Source organism: Nothoprocta perdicaria, unplaced genomic scaffold (genome assembly GCF_003342845.1).
Source record: "Nothoprocta perdicaria isolate Ctin4 unplaced genomic scaffold, notPer1 scaffold_420, whole genome shotgun sequence".
Classification (NCBI taxonomy): Eukaryota; Metazoa; Chordata; class Aves; order Tinamiformes; family Tinamidae; genus Nothoprocta; species Nothoprocta perdicaria.
Window position 1 is genome coordinate 94,513 of NW_020455667.1, and position 18,063 is coordinate 112,575.

Consider the following 18,063-nt stretch of genomic DNA (forward strand, 5'->3'; position numbering starts at 1 on the left):
TGACATGGGAGCCTGATTAACAGGACCAGAAGGAACAAATGCTCCCACAGGGATCAGAAAACCTTGCTTTCCTGCTGCTAAAGGTGTTAGCAGGGCCCTTGTCTCTGTCTTTGTAGTAGAGGTGACACCAACGTTGCCACCAGTGGCGCATCCAGGCCCCCAGAGAAGGGAAGGGAATGGCAATGGAAGGAGCCATCAGGATTCCAGGCATTTGTTCACGCATTGACCATGAAGAAGCCCTTGAAGTGCAGCCCATGATCAAACGTGCCTGTTTGCACACAGAGCCTGCCTTGAGTTTTTATCATTCATGAGCAGCAACGACCTGAGCTCCCGCTTCCCATCCGAGTGAAGCTGCAGCTGCTGCTCACGACCTCGCTCCCCTGCTCTGATGAGGCTACGATGGACATGCGCTTGCTTGTATTTTTATTTTTTGGGGGGGCAGAGCTTCCCTGCGCCCATACAGCCACCCGCAGATGGGAGACAGTAGAGTCAAAAGAGAATGGTCATCGCATGGCTTGAAGAACCGTCAAGGAGTTTGTAGAGAGCCACAGACCAGCCAGCCAGAAGAGGAGATACCCCCTTTCCCCAGATTTTGCTTCTGGGGTTGCACTTAGGGGGAGTTAGAGAAGAAAGACCCAGAATGATGTAACTGGAGGGTGAGCCAGAAGAATGAACTTTCTTTTGGACCAGCGTCCCACTCCTGTATCACGCAGTGGGGTCAGACACAGAGATCTGACCTGAGACACTGCACAAGGTGCCATGCGAAGAGAATAATGTGGGTTTGGGAAGGAGTTTATCTACCCCAGCTCCATTCTGGGCCCTCTTAAGCTCTCTAATTTTGCGAGTAAGTTTAAGCTTAGCACAGCAGAGGACTGGATGTAGACGCTGCAGTTTTAGGAGGAGCTCAGTCAGTGACGAGAGGCAGCGATGGGCTTGGGCTGCAGTTGCACGGGGCAAACAGACCCGTTGCTTTTAGCACAAGCACCCATGGGGACAGCAGGGTCATCCCAGCTTGGTCTGACTCTTCCTGCCCCGAGCTAATGGGAAAACGCCCGTTAACTTCAGCGAGAATGAGCTCCCAAGTGCAACAGCAGGGCTGGGGAAGGGGCTTTATTTTGGAGTGCGGATCTGCTCAGGATGCCGCATTTGGGATTCAGGGCCACGACTTCCTGCTGCGACTGTAAGGCAGCGGATTTTTTTTTGTTAAATTGTGCAGGGGCAGGAGAGATTTCTGGCTCCCACCTGATGCACGAGACTGTTCCCGGCAGCAGGAATAAGCAATAACATGCTGCCATCTACTGGGGTTCTGCCTAGGGAAGGGGAAGCCTGCGTGCACCAAATCCCTCTGAATCCCCGTGCCCATAAAGGGGTCCTTCTTCTTGCTTCGGAGCAAGCAATAATGTTTCTCTTTCAGATTTTATTCTTGATAGCTTTTTTTTTTCAGATTTTATTCATAAACAGCTGATTGTGTAATGCATGGGTAGGGCTTGCACAGGGAGGAGGTGGAGAACTGAGTGAGGACAATGTCTCATTTTCCATGAAGTTTTAATCACTGAATTCGGGATAATATGTGGGATGAGATGTCAAGGACATCAAGGAATATGATAATGAGGTCTGGCTGTAGGTAGGAGCAGCTATTGCCTGAATACTGGATCCTCTTTGAGGTAACTCAGGACCTCTTCCACTGGTCAGGCACAAGAGTTTTGGGGTCCTACCTCCTACTGAGGCACTTCCATCCCGAAAGAGCTATGACATATGAAGATCAGGGTGGTGTATCAATGTGATAAGAATTTTGGGGGTTTTCTTTTTGTCTCCATGGCAGAAAAACAGATGGCTCCTGAGCATGCACAGCACCCAGAATCGGGTAACTGCACACATATGTGTCCTATAATGTCTTGATGAGGGCTTGGCAATCCTACACATTGAACCCCTTCCTTCTGCAGTCAACTACCAAGATGGGTTTCTGGGAGCCTGGTGTAGACATCCTGGTCTCAGGTTGACCTCTTCTTGATACAGTGTTGGAAGGAAGAAATAAAAACTGTAAATGTGTTAGCCTGGAGAATTGCTCTGTCCTTGTGGCATACACAGGTACTCAGTGCTGCAGCAGGTAGAAGTGATCAACACTTTGCAGTACCAATTCTAGGAAGATCCTTCTGGAAAACAGGAACAGAACAGGCTGTGGAAGGAAAACTTCCCCTTGGCAGGATGGGAAAGGCCTGTTAGGTCCATCCTGATGCTGGATCCACGTTGTGTGTCTGTGAAGCATGCCCTCATTTAGGTTTTGCTGCTTTTAATTAACAAAGCTGCTTTAGTTTTCAATTAAAGACTGGGTTACAACAAAATCTGTATTTTCTTTTCCTTTCTTTTCTCTCGTTTTCTCTCTTTGATCTCAGTGCAGGTTTAATTAGCTGTAATTAGTGGTTTCACTGCATTAACCAAAAATCCCAACCATAGAGGATTAAGAAGCACCCTTTAGCTTCCCGACTATCCTCTTCCTTCCTTCATTTCCCCCCTGTGAATTGGGTGATTGGAGAATGTGTTCCCATACCTACAGATGCTTCAAGGTGATGGTTATTTCAGAGAGGAGCTTGGCCAGGGTCTGTCTTTGAACCAGAAATCACCTGCCCATGATGCTGAGGTCCATGATGACATATAGGTAAATATATAATACAGATATTTCTTCTCTGACACAACAACAAGCTTCTTTTTGAAGCCTGATGTTCCCAGTGCCTTTGGAGAGGGCTTCTTTGTGCTCTCTGCGGCCTTCTCTAGGATGCCACGTAGGGCATGGGAGCTTCTTTTGGCAGGCACAATAACACTGAGAGCCACAGCACGTGGGAGCTGCTTCTGTCTTCATCTCATTGACTGCTCTAGGAGGTGGGTCTTGCATGGAGAGGTTTACCCTCAGCTCTATCCACAGCAAGATGTTGGGCTACCCAAAATGTGTGATTGCAAACCGTGGCCTCCCAGCCTCCCCACTCGCTGGTCCTGTCCTTCCTTCCCTTGCAGGGAAGCAATCCAGCTCACGGGGAAGGGACACGTTTGGCTTCTTGCAGCAGCTTGGAGTCTGTTTTTGGCAGGATCAGCTGCCCGGTCTGGTTCACAGCAGGCCTTGCAGACAGCTGCGCTGGCACCACTGAAGCAGCGGGAACAAAAAAGGAAATGAGCTGAAATCCTCTAAAATGATAGCATTCCTCAAAGTGGGACTTTACCGTAAGTTAGGCTAAGGCATGATGGGTGAATAAGCAAATTGCTCCATACAGGAGCAGAGGGGAGAAGGGAGGAGCGAGTGTGTCCTTGTGCAGAAGGCCTCATCACTCTTCTCTCTGCCTTCTTGGGCCATTTGGCCTCCTTCCAGTCGGAGGATGGACAACTTTTGTTCTCAGGCTTGCCGAGTTGCACATTTCCTATTTATTGGTTGAGTCTGGGAAGAGCTTTTGTCTGCTGCTGATTCTGCATGTTAGGAAAAGCTCCACAATGGCATCGTGGTGATTTACCAGCTGTTCTGAAGCGAAGAACCTCACTCTTGGGGGATGACATTTCTCGTGTTTGTCCTTAAGTAATTTTTGTGTAATGAGAGCACTTGAGCGCGTGAAGGTGGAATGAGAGTGGCTTAACAACCGGGTAATGACAACCCATCCCTCCCCTTCTTTGGTGACTGCATGGATTAGAAATTCCTCCAGGAGGGGATTTTGCTGGCTTTGTAATTAAAACACACGCCAGGCACGTCAGAGATATGGGGGCTGTGGCAGCCCAAGGAACGTGCAGTCAAGCCCAACAAAACACACGCTCAACATTCAGGTACGTGTAGGGTGGCCCGTGCTCTAGCTAGAGGTCCTCCATGGGCATGTCTCCATCAGGGCTGGTTGCCCTTGATTCCCTTTACTGCAGCTGGTGAGAAATGAGCGTGTTGAGAGTGAGATTCTCTGAATTGGTTCACGTCCTTTGAGGTAAGTGGCCTCCTAAGAGCGCCTGCTCCTGCCTCACAAGGCTCTGCAGAGCCGAGGTGACCTGCTCAGGTGACACTATCCATGGCAGATGTCTCTCGTTAGGCAAGACAACCCTCCATGTGGTTATGTGGGGTTATGTGTATGGGGTCAGGAAGTTGCTTTGCATGAAGACATCCAACCCATAAATGCCTCAGTAGGATTTTGCACACAGGAACAGCCCCAAACTCTGGATTAGGAGGCTGGATGGGTTTGGCAGGTGCTGCATTCCCAATGGCAGAACAGGCTGCAGTGCACAAAGTCCCATAACATCCATTCTTCACCCGTATCACTCCACAGAGCAAGGGAAGCATCTTAAACCACCAGTCTGGTCCCGGCACATGGCAGCCCCACTCCGTCCTCCTGCTGTGGCCTCAAAGGTTTCATTTTCATCAGCCATTTCAGTTCTTCCTGCAGGCACTTTTAATCTTCACACGGTAACCTTTAGAGGTGTAGGTTTTAGCGGCCTCCGTAATGATTTTCACTGCCTGAATGTGAATGTCTGAGTTGTTCCGAGGGAAGAGATTAATTTAATTTCGCTAAACTGGAAATGGACTCAAGAAACAGAGGGGCTTCCTTGCCTTTTGTTGCTTGGCACGCTCGGTGTGGTGGTGAAGCGATCACTGGAGATGAACCTCTCAGCCAGCAAAAGCCTCTGTTCATATTTCCAGGGTTCAGGGAGCTGTGAATAAACAATTTTAAGAAATGTTTTTGGCTGTTAGGCTTGGCCAGAGCACGTTCCTATAGTGCATTAAAAACATCAGGCTCTATTCTCCTAGAAATGAATCACAAACAAATTCCCCATTTATCCCCGGGGTGACAGTCTTTTGCTGATAGGTGCTTTCTCAAGACTAATAAGTTTTGAATGTTGGTGGAAAAAAAAAATCAAAGTAATTACTTTATGTTCCCAAGCTCGTTATTTGTGTAGGTGCATGTGTGTTTATCTCTTTCTGTCATGCTGCATTGCTAATGTTAATTAAAGGGAAAGGATTTTTCTTTTTAGAAATTTTTCTTCCTAATCTCTACTTTTAGTGACTTTGGCCTCGGTGACAATACTTTGGCAATGATCAGTTACTTGCAGAGCTGCAGTTGCTTTAGCTCAAGTTTAAGTTTGGGGAAGTGCTGGCTGTCCAGCAGGAAGAAGACATCATCCTCACGGGATGTGACACATCTTGTTCCCTCCAGGAGCCCCATGGGTCAACAAACATCAGGAGGGCTAGAGCTGGTAGCAACAAGCACCGTTGTTCCACCCAGTTGAAGTCAATGGTGCCTGTGGGTGTACAGGTCCTTCCAAGCAATGTCTTCTACTTGGCAGATGCAGTCTGTAACACCTGCGTGCATGACATGGTTTTGCCCTGATATCTTCTCCTGCATGACCCATTGAATCCGAGTCGGCCAAAGAAAGTTCAGCAATTGTCACGTGCTGAAAGCTGATGGATTGATAATTAGGGCAATAATTTGCCCTGCTGCTAGGCAACTATCTCACTTGATGGATTCTCTATGGATTTCCACACTGCCTTTCTCTGGAGCAAGAGACCACTGATCAGCACCCAACGTAGCCACTGCCTCATGCAGGGAGAAGAGACCACTGATTAGCCCAACTTCTGGCGCTGGGCTCTCACCAAATTTTTCCTGGTTGCATGGAGCAAGTTGCTTTGCATGGGGATAAGTTGCCATTAATGAGTTTTTAGCATCTTCTGACGAGCAGAAGAGCAGCTGTCCCCTGCTCCTGCTTTCCCCCCCTTCAACTCATTGCAGTTAACAGTCCCATTTTGGGCATTCAGCTACTGCAGGTTGTTGCTGTTACCATGAGCTTTCCTAGGAAAGGTTTGGTCCAGCTGAGCTGGACTCTGGATACTAAGGTGTGATCTTCATAAATGATCCTATGACTTCCTTCCTCTGATAAGAAGATAACAGTGCTCCCAAAGAGGAACTGTGCTTTTTGGAGCGAGGTTGGGAAAGAATTGAGTAAACTGTGTGGTGGTTCTTCAGCTACAGTCTGCAACTGGCCCCAGGGCACAGAAACACACCAGCCTTAATGGGGAATGCAGATCAGGCCATTGCTGTCCATCTGAGGTAGATCCTCTGGCAAAGCTGATGTTAAAAATCCCGACTCGAATGCAGGAAACATGGAGTTAAGGAGGTGAATTATTGATTGAGCGCAAGTATTTCCATTTCTGACAGATGGAGACTGTCTGAGAACATTTTGCAGAGTGGCATCTGCACCGCGCCTGATTGGCGTCCCTGAACTTTCGCACATCAGATGCAGAATATCAACACACAAACTCTGATGTAGCAATTAAATGTGTCCCATAATGAACCTGGCCTTCGTAGCCAAGAGAAATCTGTGTGTTCAGGTAAAGATGGAAAACTTAAGTTGTTGGTTTTTTTTCAGAAGGCTGTAAAATAATTATACCAGACCCCGTGTCTCAGTATGCACATACGATGTCAACATATATGGATATGTATCCTTGTCAGGAAATGATCTGCAATGTCTAATCTCTTACTCAGATGTCACTGAAGGCTGTAAAGCTTGTCTTGAATTTTGAAGTGTTCATTCCGGCTTTGAGATCAAATAATATAGAAAGGATGTGAAATGCAAGTGACATCTCACATCACGTAGCGCGTTAACATCTAAAGCTGAAGGCTGCTCCTCGAGTGCATATTTCAGTCACGTATCAGATGCATATTGCGCATTGTCATATGTGCAAAAAACAAAGCGAAGAGCAAGGGAAGTGCACATAGTAGCAAGTTCCCTGCTCTCGTGAAGAACAGCTTTGTATTATGAAGAAGCAATATGTAAAATATATCTTTATCAGTGAGGAAAGTGCCTTTGTACTCGAGGTTGTTTTCATAAACCCAATGCAACTTGGTAAACGATGGTAATTTTTTGCCATCTGTTAACTGTCTGCTGCAAAATTTGTTCTGCCTTTACTTGTGGGTTTTGTCTTTGGAGAGAGTTCAAAGGCTGAGACCAGTGGGGACGACGGTGCTGGGAGGTTGCTCAGGTGGTACCATGAGTGACAGCCCAGGGATGGCTTTTCTTGGTTGCCTCCATCCTTCACACACCAAGGACTTCAGCCTGACTCCATAGTCTTGACAGATTTTCATTTTCTCCACCAAAAAGGAATCACTTGACAGTACAGAGAAGGTTAGTGCTTTATGGTTTCTGAAGTGTCTTGAGGAGTATCAATGGGAACTGAGAAAGGAGGTTAATAAATTGGTGCAGGTGAACCTACAGGTTCAGTTCTCACACAGTAGTTCTTGGAAGTTTTGTGGCAGGAGAGGACGTCTCCCTGCACTGAGATGAAAGGAGTGGTTCAGAGGGACTTCCCTGGATTTGATGCCTGTGAACTGCTCTGCCAGTTTAGGAAAAGTGCTGAAGTTCTCCCTTCACTCCATGGACTGACCTTGTTTCTGAGAGGTGTTGAGCAAAGGACTGCAGCTGCTAGATACCTCATCCGTAAGAGATCAGCTTTGCTGTGTGGCTTGTCCTGTGGTCTCTGAGGCCGTGATAAGTGGCCTCAGGCCGGTTGGTTCAACCTCACTGAGCAGTACGTCGTTGAGGTTGCCTTGATGACACTCTGATTGCAAGTGCCATGGGTTTGTGCTGTTCTTCAGGGCAGTGCAGATCAAAAAAGTTGCTCAAAGGCTCAAAAAAGGCTCAAAAAAGTTGAGGTGAATGAAGCTAAAATGGCCAGAAGAGGCCACAGATGTAGCACAGACAACAGCCTCAACGCTTGCTCTGGCTAAAGTGAATGTTGTTCTTTTCAGGAACAGGATCATTGAAAAGAAAACGTTAAAAGTGACCTTCTTGCTTAACCTGGTAGAATAATATCTCAGGGAGGCTATGACTTCTGTGAAAACAAACGCACCGGTTGTTATAGGGACGTCAGAGAGGGAGAAGAACGATTTAAACTAGAATTATTGCTACAAGAGCAGATGAGTATCAGCGTGTGTAAATACATCGGGCTTCCAAATCTGAAAGTTTCTAAGCATCGGGGGCATGGGGAACTGGCACGGTAGGTGTGATGGAATAGTCCTTTGGCCAGCAGAGGAGGCTTGGAGACGAGCGCTAAGGCTGGAAAGCTTTGGCAGGCTGTGGGCCTGAAATAACTTGCCATGAGGAGTCAAGGGAGCCAAAAGTTGAGTTCGTCTTAGAAGGGAGTTTGATGAAGTTACTAGCAGGGTTGTAAGGGCATCTTTGCTAGCAAAGTCAATAGTGAGAACTGAGATGGCTCCTTCCAGTCCCTCCAGTCATGTCGCCTCCACCATGGCTTGGTGCACACCAACTTTGGTGTCAGCATGGCCTCAAAAGGCTCCTTTTCCTAGTTTTCGAGACCACTGCGGGATACAAACTAAATGAGCACATGTAGAGGGCCGGAATCAAGCTGTATCCTGGGAATTTCACAGCTTTGCGGCAGTTTGTCTGGCTCCAGTTAGCAGCTCAAGCCTACTTTGAAGGGTCAAGTCCTGATCACCTTCTGCTACAGGTGGACACTGACTCAAGGGATGTCACCATTTCCTAGGGCCGTCCGGGTGTTGCTGTCGTGCTTAGGCTGCCCTTTAACAAGCAGATCCGAAGGGTTGTGTCCTTCACCCATGAGTAACTACCAAAGGGTCCTGGTGGGTTTTATTAAGAACAATCCAACGTGCACCACTGCGCAGCTCCCCAATCACTGCGTTGGGCTTCTGCACACAGTTCCAAACCACTTCATCCTAAATAAGCCTGGGTTCTCACCACGGTAATTGTTGTTCCCAAAGGGTACCTAAAATTGTATTATTTTTTTGCTGACCGCAGCAGTCTTCCTAGTGCTTCCCATCGAACTGCTGACTGTCTTTTCTTAAGGGCTACATTCATTTCCACCTCTCCTCTCATTTATGCATGAGGCAAGGGGGAAAAAAAATTGTTTAATATTCTTTCTAAACTGGCATATGGTTTAGATATTTTTTTTTCTTTTTACTATATGCAGTAAAAATGCAAATGCGTGTGGCTTATTTGCAAATGCAGGCATTAATAACTGATATTTAAACAGGATGGATTAGCACTTCTACTGATATATTAAAAAGATTTTTTCCAATCATTTGCACACTCAAAATCAATTTTAATACAACATGTAAATTGAATTTAATTTTTTTTTATATAAAATTGCACTTATCTGCTTGAACCATTAAATTTACTATTTAATATGTACTTTCCAGCTCACTTGGTTAGAATTTCATTGCTCTTTATCTGTATAAATTTAATTAGCCTTGATATCATCAGTATATTATAGAACTAATTAAAGATTTAGATAAGTGCTGAGGGTGCTTATTTAATACCCTATAAAGTTCCATTTGGAGAACAAGGAATTCTGTCCTTCGTTATGTCAGCCCGCGTGGGGCTGCCAGGAGGGTCGCAGACATTGTTTTTGAGAAATTATTTAATGGGTTTTAATGCATTTATCCTTCCTTTGAAAAGCTGTGTAATTGCTGGGTGTCGTGGCACAGTCCAAGGGTGGCTGCGAACGTCTGTGTGGTGGTTTTTAAACGAGATGTGAAGAACTGCATTTACCTCCGTGTGACACCATCTCATCCATGGAGATCTCCGTTTGTCACCTGTTCCCAGCCGGGCAAAATTGCCCAAGTCGTGAGCCAGTTAATTGCTTTTTATAATATGGGTGGCTTTAGTCATCACAGCTTAATTTTTACCCTATGCAAAATGCAGAATGTAAATACACCCAGATTTCCTACCAGGCTCTAGGCGATGGTTTGAGGTCTCTGCCCTGGAGTCAGTGGCCCAAAGAGGTTAAAGGACCAATCAAGGTGCCAGAACTTCCGTATCTGTTTTTCACCATGGGCAAATTACTTGGTTTGTGGCTGAAAATAAAATAAAATGAAAGAAAAGCTAATGTTCTCCTTACATCACAGCCTTGATCCGCATGTTTATTAAAGACTGTGATTTGCAGGAGCACTAAGTAGCAGCATACTGTAAATTCACTTTTATTTCTTCCTTTTGCATTTTATTGTCCTTAGCGAGCCAATTTCACAGCTTGGATGTTTGCATATTTTAGCTCCCTAAGTGCATGCGCTGTATGTCCTTGGCACTCTTGTCCTGCAGGGACACAGCTCTCGGTCATCCATGTTTTCCATGCAGAATCGTGCCGTGCATTGCAAAAGGAGCTGGGAGTGACTAGCACAGCAATAATAACATCTGTAGGTGTAGGGTTGACACCTAAGCCGGCATGAATTCCCCCCAAAGTACTTTTGAGGCCTTCTGGAGGCCAGAAGGAGTCCAGATTCATTAGAAAATCAACGAAGAAATTGAAAGAAATGATGATGATTTATGTTCCCCAGTGGAACAGTCTCCCAAGAGTAATGATATTCTCTGGTGTGTTTTAATGCTGCAATTACCTGCAAGACTTGAAGAACACAGTTTAAGGGCAGTGGTTATTGCCTAAGTATATGACTTAGGTGGCACTTTCCATCACTGGTTTCTATATAGTTGCTTTTAGCTCCCAAGAAGCAGCAGCAGCACTCGTGCTTGTAGACTCCGGTGTCCTTTGAAATGCTGAGCAAATGTGGGCAAACATCAGTGCAGTCTTTATGAGGTGTAGAAATTATAGTAATTGCTGGTTTCTACCAGTTGCCCTTTGCTTGCTTTTTCGGGTTTTAGAAGCTTGTTTTGGAAAATCATGCGTGCTAAGACTGGCTCCTGCCTCATCTCCCATGCCCAGCGCTGTCCTCATCCCTTTCCCTTTCCCACCTCAGCTCCTCGTGCTCTGCAGTTAGAATAGCCCCAAAGGGCCCATTTCTTGGCTTTTCTTCTCTTCCTTCAAGTTCCTTTGTCTGAATTACATGAATTGCAGATTGCTCCTTTTTCCCCTAACTCCTATTTTCACTCTTTCAACTTCTCCGCATATTTAAACACAATATTTCCACCAAGGTGCCATGTATCAAAAATCGAGTGACCTTTTACACTTGCAGCCCTGGTCTTTTCTCCCCTTTACCTGCCTGTTCATTCTTATGTCTTGTGGGATTTTTTATTTTTTGCCCGGATTTAGCTTCATGCTTAATCTTTTTATTTCTTACTGGAGCACCTAAGAGCTTTTCGAGTCCTGCAAAAAGGGCCCCCTAATCTCCAAAAATGAAGGGAGATAAGGCAAGCGATACTGGCCAACTTATCCCTTTGGATAAGTCACATCCAGAGGGGACTTCTTCCCATGTGAACCAACACCTCTGTCTTTGCCCCATTATGGGCTAGACATCCGTCTAAATTATGTATAGATAATTAAAGTGAGATACCTTGCTCCGAAACATCACAGCGCTCATCAGAAGGTCCTTCTTCTAAGAAGAGATTGAATCATTCTCGGGGAAATCAGAATTTAATTTGGAATTCACCTGGCCATCTTTGGAAAAACTTTGCCGTGCGCAGGCCCTGGGTTATAGGTTAGCATTAGCATTTAAATGGAGAACAGTATTAATAGCCCTCCGAGGAACTTGTCTTATCCTGATTGCTTTTTCCGAGGTTCTTGCTATGTGAGAAAGCCTCTTTATTTTTCTCTTCCTCCAAGGATGGAGTTCAAGAGACCTCTTCTTTTTTGTTGTTGATATTACGCACTGAAAATGCATCCTTGTTGAAGAGGATTCATTGCTGGCAACTTAAAACAGTTGTACGTGTTAATTGGCTTCTTCTGTTTTGATTTCTCCTTGGAGGTGTTTCCTTTGACCTGGAAACATTTCCACCTCTGATATTTGTCCTCCTGAACTGGTTCTTAGTACAAAGATATTCTTCACGCGACCTCAGAATTTCATGGCCACTAACAGTAGAAATCAGCAGAAAGTGTTAATTGGTCTTTGGGCTTTGGGTTGGGCATCATTTGCTCTGAGATGTGGTTTTTGGACTCAAAAGCCTGTCCTAAGAATTCAAGGAACAGTTCAGATACTTTGAGATATATATATATATATATATATGTATCTATATATATGTATATCAAATATATATTTGATATCTTGATATATATATTTGGTTTCAGATACCAAATCTCATTGCCCTTAGTCAGAGGAGACCAGGTCATAGTTGTCTAGGTTGGTTGACCACCAGGATGTGAGAAAAGGACTAATCCCGTGAATGAGCATTATAGTGGTGGAATTTTTTAAATCCTTGCCATACTAGCAATCAAAACTAGTTTAGCATCCTGTATTAACCATAAAATGAGATCTTCCCTGTGGTATCACCTTCTATTCATCTTTGGATGCCTAAGTTCTCCCAACTCTCCCAAAACAGGGCCATCAGCCCTGAAACTGAATGTAAATGGAGGCATTGGCCAGACTTTTACAATCCCGAAGAGCCAAGGACTCAGGCTCAGATTAATGTTCCTTCTTCTTCCAAACCAGCAGTTGATGGTGTTCCCATCAGCAGCTTTCTTGAGTTCATCTCAGATGAGCAAAGATTTGGTGCGATCACCTTCAATCCATCCTCTTCTTACCCCAAACATCTCACAGTTAAGAACTGGATGGATCTTACTGCTCAGGCAATGCCAATGCTCTGTTTAGGATTAACGAGCTTACGATTAACGAGCTTACATGTTCTCAAGCTTTGGTTTTTGGTTAGGTTAACTAATGCTCTGTTGTTATTTATCAACCTCTTTGTCAGATGATAGAATCAACTTTTGATAAATATTAATTCTTCTCCCCGGTTTTAAATCTCCAGATGAGAAACCAAAACAGTTTGGCAGCATTTCACTGAGGAGACATCTCCCTCGCTTGGCGTCCAGTTATTTCCCCCACCTATTCCCAACGTGCTCCCTTTCCTCAGCCTCCTCCTGATCATCAAAAGAGCATTTATAATGGCAGGGACAAATGCACTCCTGAAAGTAAAATGAAGCGCCTAAATAAAAAATCACAGAACAAGAGGCTCATCCCCCTCGCTCTTTCATATTTCATTATTTGATAACATCAGAAGATGAGTCCATCAGAGCTACTTGGGCAAAGGCAAACAGGAGCGCGTCTGATCAATATTTATTAATACTTTCAAAGACAAGGGAGGCAAAGTTGAGCAGACTTCGTAATGGAGTGAATAATCACTCATGCAAATAGAGCTTGGCCGAAGGCAATGCCATGCCAAAGCGGCAGGTTTTTAATTGTGCTCAATTAAAAATGCATACCTCTCACTTGCTCATGGTCTCGCTCATCCTCATCTTTTTTTTATTATTATTTTGTAGGAAATTTTTAATTAAAAAATAATCTGATCTTGAGCAGAGTGACAGGTGGATCCTGTGTTTGTTCTTCTGCGGTAATCCGGGATTTGGGACAGGCTGAAGAGGAGGCAGCTGTAAGAACAGGCGGTAGAGAGTGTGACGGGTGGTCCATGCTGTAAGCAAAGGAGTTTCAGCAGCTCGGGAGAGAGATGTAAGGTTGGTTTGGTCACATCCATGACCACTGATGGTTGGCGAGTCCCTGCACGTCACCATCACAGAGCCAGCAAGACGAAATAGGGAAGATTCAGCAGGAGACGCTCAGGGACGTGGAATCACAGAATCATTATGGGTGGGAAGGACCTTCACATGAGCCAGAATGAGGCACCTAAATGTCCCTGAAGCAGCTGAGATGCAGCGTCAGATGGCGAGATGAGCTAAAGGGATGTGGGGAGGTCGTTTCTTCTCCCTTGTGGCCTCCTGCTGAAAGAGAAAATCGAAATACAGCCCCTGGGAGGGATGGAAATGTGCTGGGAAGCTTTCTGAAGGGCGCTTGTCTGGGAGGAACTGGAAGTGTTTTGTCATATTACAGGCAAAGGCAGTAGCACAGCTACAATGTCAGGCTGTGGGTTTTCTACCCAGGACACACTGTTTAATTTTGCTGATGTTTGAAATTGTCTGCGTTTGAAATTTTCTAAGTTTCAGATGTGTCTCAAGGGGAGATAGAAACATTTCAGGTACAAGAGCTTGTGCGTTTCTGGGCATGTGGTTATGGGAAGGTGAAAGGAGGAGGTTTTCTTGTTCTTTCTTGTGTTAACGTGGTCTGACACCTTGGGAAGCTCAAGCGTCCCATGCCTTGGAGCAGAGACTTGCCCTCTCTCACGGGGAAATGGCCCTGTCCACAACATGCCCTTTGCCATCCCGTTGAAAACCTCACCAAAAAGTTTATGGCTTTTGACCAAGGTAAAAAATCTCCTTTCCCATCAGCTCAGCATTAAGTTCTGTAAAGGTGAGCAGTGTTCCCTAAATCCAAATGTTTGCCCTGACAACTTTACTGTTTTTTTTTTCCCTCCACATGGTGCACATAACTGTATTTGAGCTATTGCCAATATCCTCTGTTAACCTAATACTAGATTTTTAATAATGCTGTGAAGCAGCTTTATAAAAGTGCTCTAATCTTCCAGAATATTGAGGCCAGCAGCAGCTTCTGGAAACTCGGGGGGTCAGTGAATGAGCCACAGGTGAAGGTGCCAGAATGATGCATCATTTTTATTTAAAAAAAAAATAGATTTAGTGTGTGGCTTTCCAGGGGACCTGGTCAGCATTGCAAAAATGCTTCTCGTCAAAGCTACGTTGTGTGTTGGGAGACACTGACCTTGTTCAGCACCATGAGCACTGCAGTCTAAATGAGTCAGAAGCTCGAAGAGATGTACAGCAGTGATCATATAAATGTCACATGTTGGCACAGGAGCTTCTAGGGGACAGAGAGCTTGTCCATGGGTCACGCCGTTGGGTTCCTCTCACAGACACAGGCCTGAAATCCATAGGTGAAGCACTTGGTGTTACCCAAAGCTGACAGCAAGCTGGTGGCTGCAGTGCATGTAGAGACTACCTGAATGCCTTCTGCAAATAGCAGGGTGGTGTCAGGTCTCCTTGTCCTTTTCTTTCCACTTACCTACTGGTCTGTACAAGCAATCTTCCATCTTCTTCTTACCAGGAGGTTTGGCAGTTTCCTCAGATCAAAAGTGCTGTTGAACGGCCAACAGCAAGCGTGTTTTCAGGTAACTTGAGTGGATTTTGGAACCAAAGGAAATGTTCTCACCGAGACTATCCCATTGGTTCTTCTGAGGACACCAGTGAGTCCTTCTACCAGAGACCCATCTCCAGCTCCCCTAGGGCTGTCTAAAACAGTTGTGAAGCTCAGCTGATCTGGGCTCCAGCCCACCAGCTGCAGGAGTTCCACGCTCGGCATCTCAAATACATGTTGCCTAACAGCTTGTTTGTTCTTTTCAGCTTATCATTTGTCTCCAGAAGCTGCTTTTCATTCGTTTCTGGTGCCTTCTATGTCTCTCTTCCACTGCGTGGGCATATTCCTGTCTTTCCTCACTGCTCCCTCTGCATCTCATCACTCCTTGTCCTTTGAAACGACAATTTTGGAGTCGCCTCCCTCCACCTGGCTCCTGAGGGCAGTTGTGCTGGTGCAGGCTTTGAGTCACAGGAGCAAATTCTCAGGTCACAGCATCAGATATTGCCTTGAAGAACATGGGGGAGATAAAAGTGCAGAACTACAAAGCGCAGCAGCCCGGCCCAGTGGCCACCTGCGACTTGAGCCACTCCAAACAAGTGGTTTTGTCCCATCCAATTACGATCTTTGCTGCAGTGATTTGCAGTTTGCTGCATGCTGGATGCTATGCAAAGGCACAGTTAAGCCAGACTTGAGAGCCTGCAGATTAAAGAAGAGGTGTTTAATATGCAGCTTTCCCCTCTTTGCCCTAATAGCTATTTTAATGCATTCAAGGACCACAGTCAGGAAGGGTAGATACAACTTTTCATGGAGCCCCTGCTTATGGGTTTTAAATAATTGATTCCAGCAAGACCTAAGGCTTAAGATTTTGGTCTGTCCTCATCCTCCTATAGGAGCCTGTGAGAGTGATGCAGGGGCAGCTCTTCAGCTGCTGTGGCCACCTCTGCCTTGCCTTGCTCTGCAACCAAGGAGGGGCTGGAAGTGACCGTATGTGGCTGCAAGAAGCCCTTGCAGCCATGGGATGCATGCAAGCAGATTGGGATCTTTCCATTCCTCCTTGCCTGAGCTGTTTCTCTATGAGGTTCTGTGGCATCTGGGTGAAGTTAGAAGGCTAATCATTTCCTCTAGAAAACGTGGTACCTTCCACCAGCAGCTCTCATGAACTTTGCCTCTTCTGCCTGGTATGTGGAGCCAGGGTGAAGAGTCCAGCTCTGGGAATTGTCCCACTGCTTCCTTGGCCCCACCGCTCATCTGCCCTTGCAGCAAGTTGCTCTTTGAATCCCCTTTCTTGGAAACTCATTTGTTTATTAAGCCACGTAATATTAATTTAAACCAGCCTGCTCTGCAGCCTCTTTATTATGCTATCACCTCGGGTGAGCTTTTACTTATTAAAAGAGGCACCTAGGCTCCTGGCTTAAATTTCATTTTGCATTATTTCATATTTCTCTCTCAGACACCATGTGTTTCACTAGCGTTGGAGTCTCTGGAGTTTGGGGCTTTGAGCTCTCCTATGCTCTGTGTCAGCATCTCTCTGCGAGAGGGGTTGGCTAAGGACAAGTCTCTGCTCCCCTTAACCCTTTATAATTATATATATCCATATACTGCCATCTAGGTACTGGTTACCAAGCAGTGACATTTTGGCTGACACCAATTTGTAGGGAAGAGGATTCCTCAGTTCCCATGTTTTAGCTAAGTGGAGGGGAGCAGGGAGCATGTACCGTATCCTCATGCTCTCCCTGTACAGCTCCTGACACAATTGTCCCATCTTATGGCACTGCTAAATAAAAAGTAATAGTTGATAATGCTGTATGGCAAGGACATGCTGCAGCTGAAGCACAAATACTCACCAGGATGTGTTTTTTGCTTGCTTGCTTTCCAGGCAGTATTACGAGATGCTCTACAACACCGCAGACGAGCTCCTAAACCTCGTGGTGGATCAAGGGGTGAAGTACACGGAGCTGGAGTACATCTATGCCCTGAACTTACTGCACCGGAGCCAGACGGGTGTCGGAGACCAAACCACGCAGAACATGAGGCTGCAGCGGCTCAAGGAGATCATCTGTGAGCAAGCTGCTATCAAGCAGGCCACCAAGGACAAGAAAATCACCACTGTGTAATCTGCCCTGTCACTTCACAGAGCAGCAGTGGTTGTCGGGTTGCAGGTCCTACGCTCTGCATTTCTGCTCAAATTAGTGGCAAAAGCACCTATCTTCTGGGTGGCGTATTAGCAAGGAGGGAAATGCCATCTGAGGTTTGATTTGGGGGTTGCTTGCGGGGGGGTTCATGTGGGTTCATGCAGTGCTTCCTTGACGTGTTCTCCCAAGAGTGATGGCATTGCAGGAGGAGCCGTCGTCCTGCGGCAGTGGGATGGGGAATTTGCCTTTGATCTATTGCCTCTGCCTCGCCTTGAGATGTAAGAGAAGCTGCAAGGTGGGTAAGGAGAGGAATTCATAGTGGGTTACTCCAGGCTTTTCAGTGGAAGTTCAAACCACAAGAAAGTAAAAGGCACCTGATGCACAAGTGCAGATCTGTTGGTAGGTAGAGTGTGGGATCTTGGTGGTTTTCAGGCTCTTTCAGTGGTGTTGCTACATGGGAAGCCCATTTCAGCCCTGCCAGTACTATTCTCGGTGATATTTTTCTGCTGTTTCCACTGTCAACAGCTCTAGTTGCTCATTCCTTTCACATAGTAGGAGGTAACTTGGGACCACTCATTTCCACTGCTGTTTTTCGCTAGGATAGAGCTACTTGGCATTGGTTCCTAAGGCTCATGCTGCACTGGATGATGTTGGGTGTATGAGAAAATAGCAAATAAAATAGCAGAGCTTAATTCTGTTTTTTTTCTCAATATATCTTTTGAGTCAGCTCAAAAGATACTAATCCTCATTGCCATTAAATGTACTGAAGAATACATGGGCTTACGTAGCTCAGCACTGATGGCCAAGGAGGGCAGTAGGAGAGCAGACCCCAGCTCTGCAAGCTCCTCAATACTTTGTCAGTCCCATTTCTGCTGTGCCCCGAGTCTGATGAGTTTATGCTGACCCTTGAGACCAAGAATACACTGCACATCGTAGATTTTTAGGGTAAACTCCTAACCCAGCTGGGTTTCATACCCTATGATGGGTTCTCTCTGATCTGTACAACTGCTTGTGCATCAGTC

General features: G+C 45.8%; 1 protein-coding gene across 1 annotated transcript in view; it reads left to right on the forward strand.

The window, feature by feature from the left end:
- Positions 1-17,159, forward strand: part of LOC112953149 (exocyst complex component 4) — a 100,771-nt gene extending 83,612 nt beyond the window's left edge. The window contains exon 9 of the mRNA XM_026046151.1: positions 16,786-17,159. Within this exon, the coding sequence (XP_025901936.1) occupies positions 16,786-17,023 (238 nt within the window). The 3' untranslated portion in view covers positions 17,024-17,159. The remainder of the gene's footprint in view (positions 1-16,785) is intronic.
- Positions 17,160-18,063: the final 904 nt, after the last annotated feature.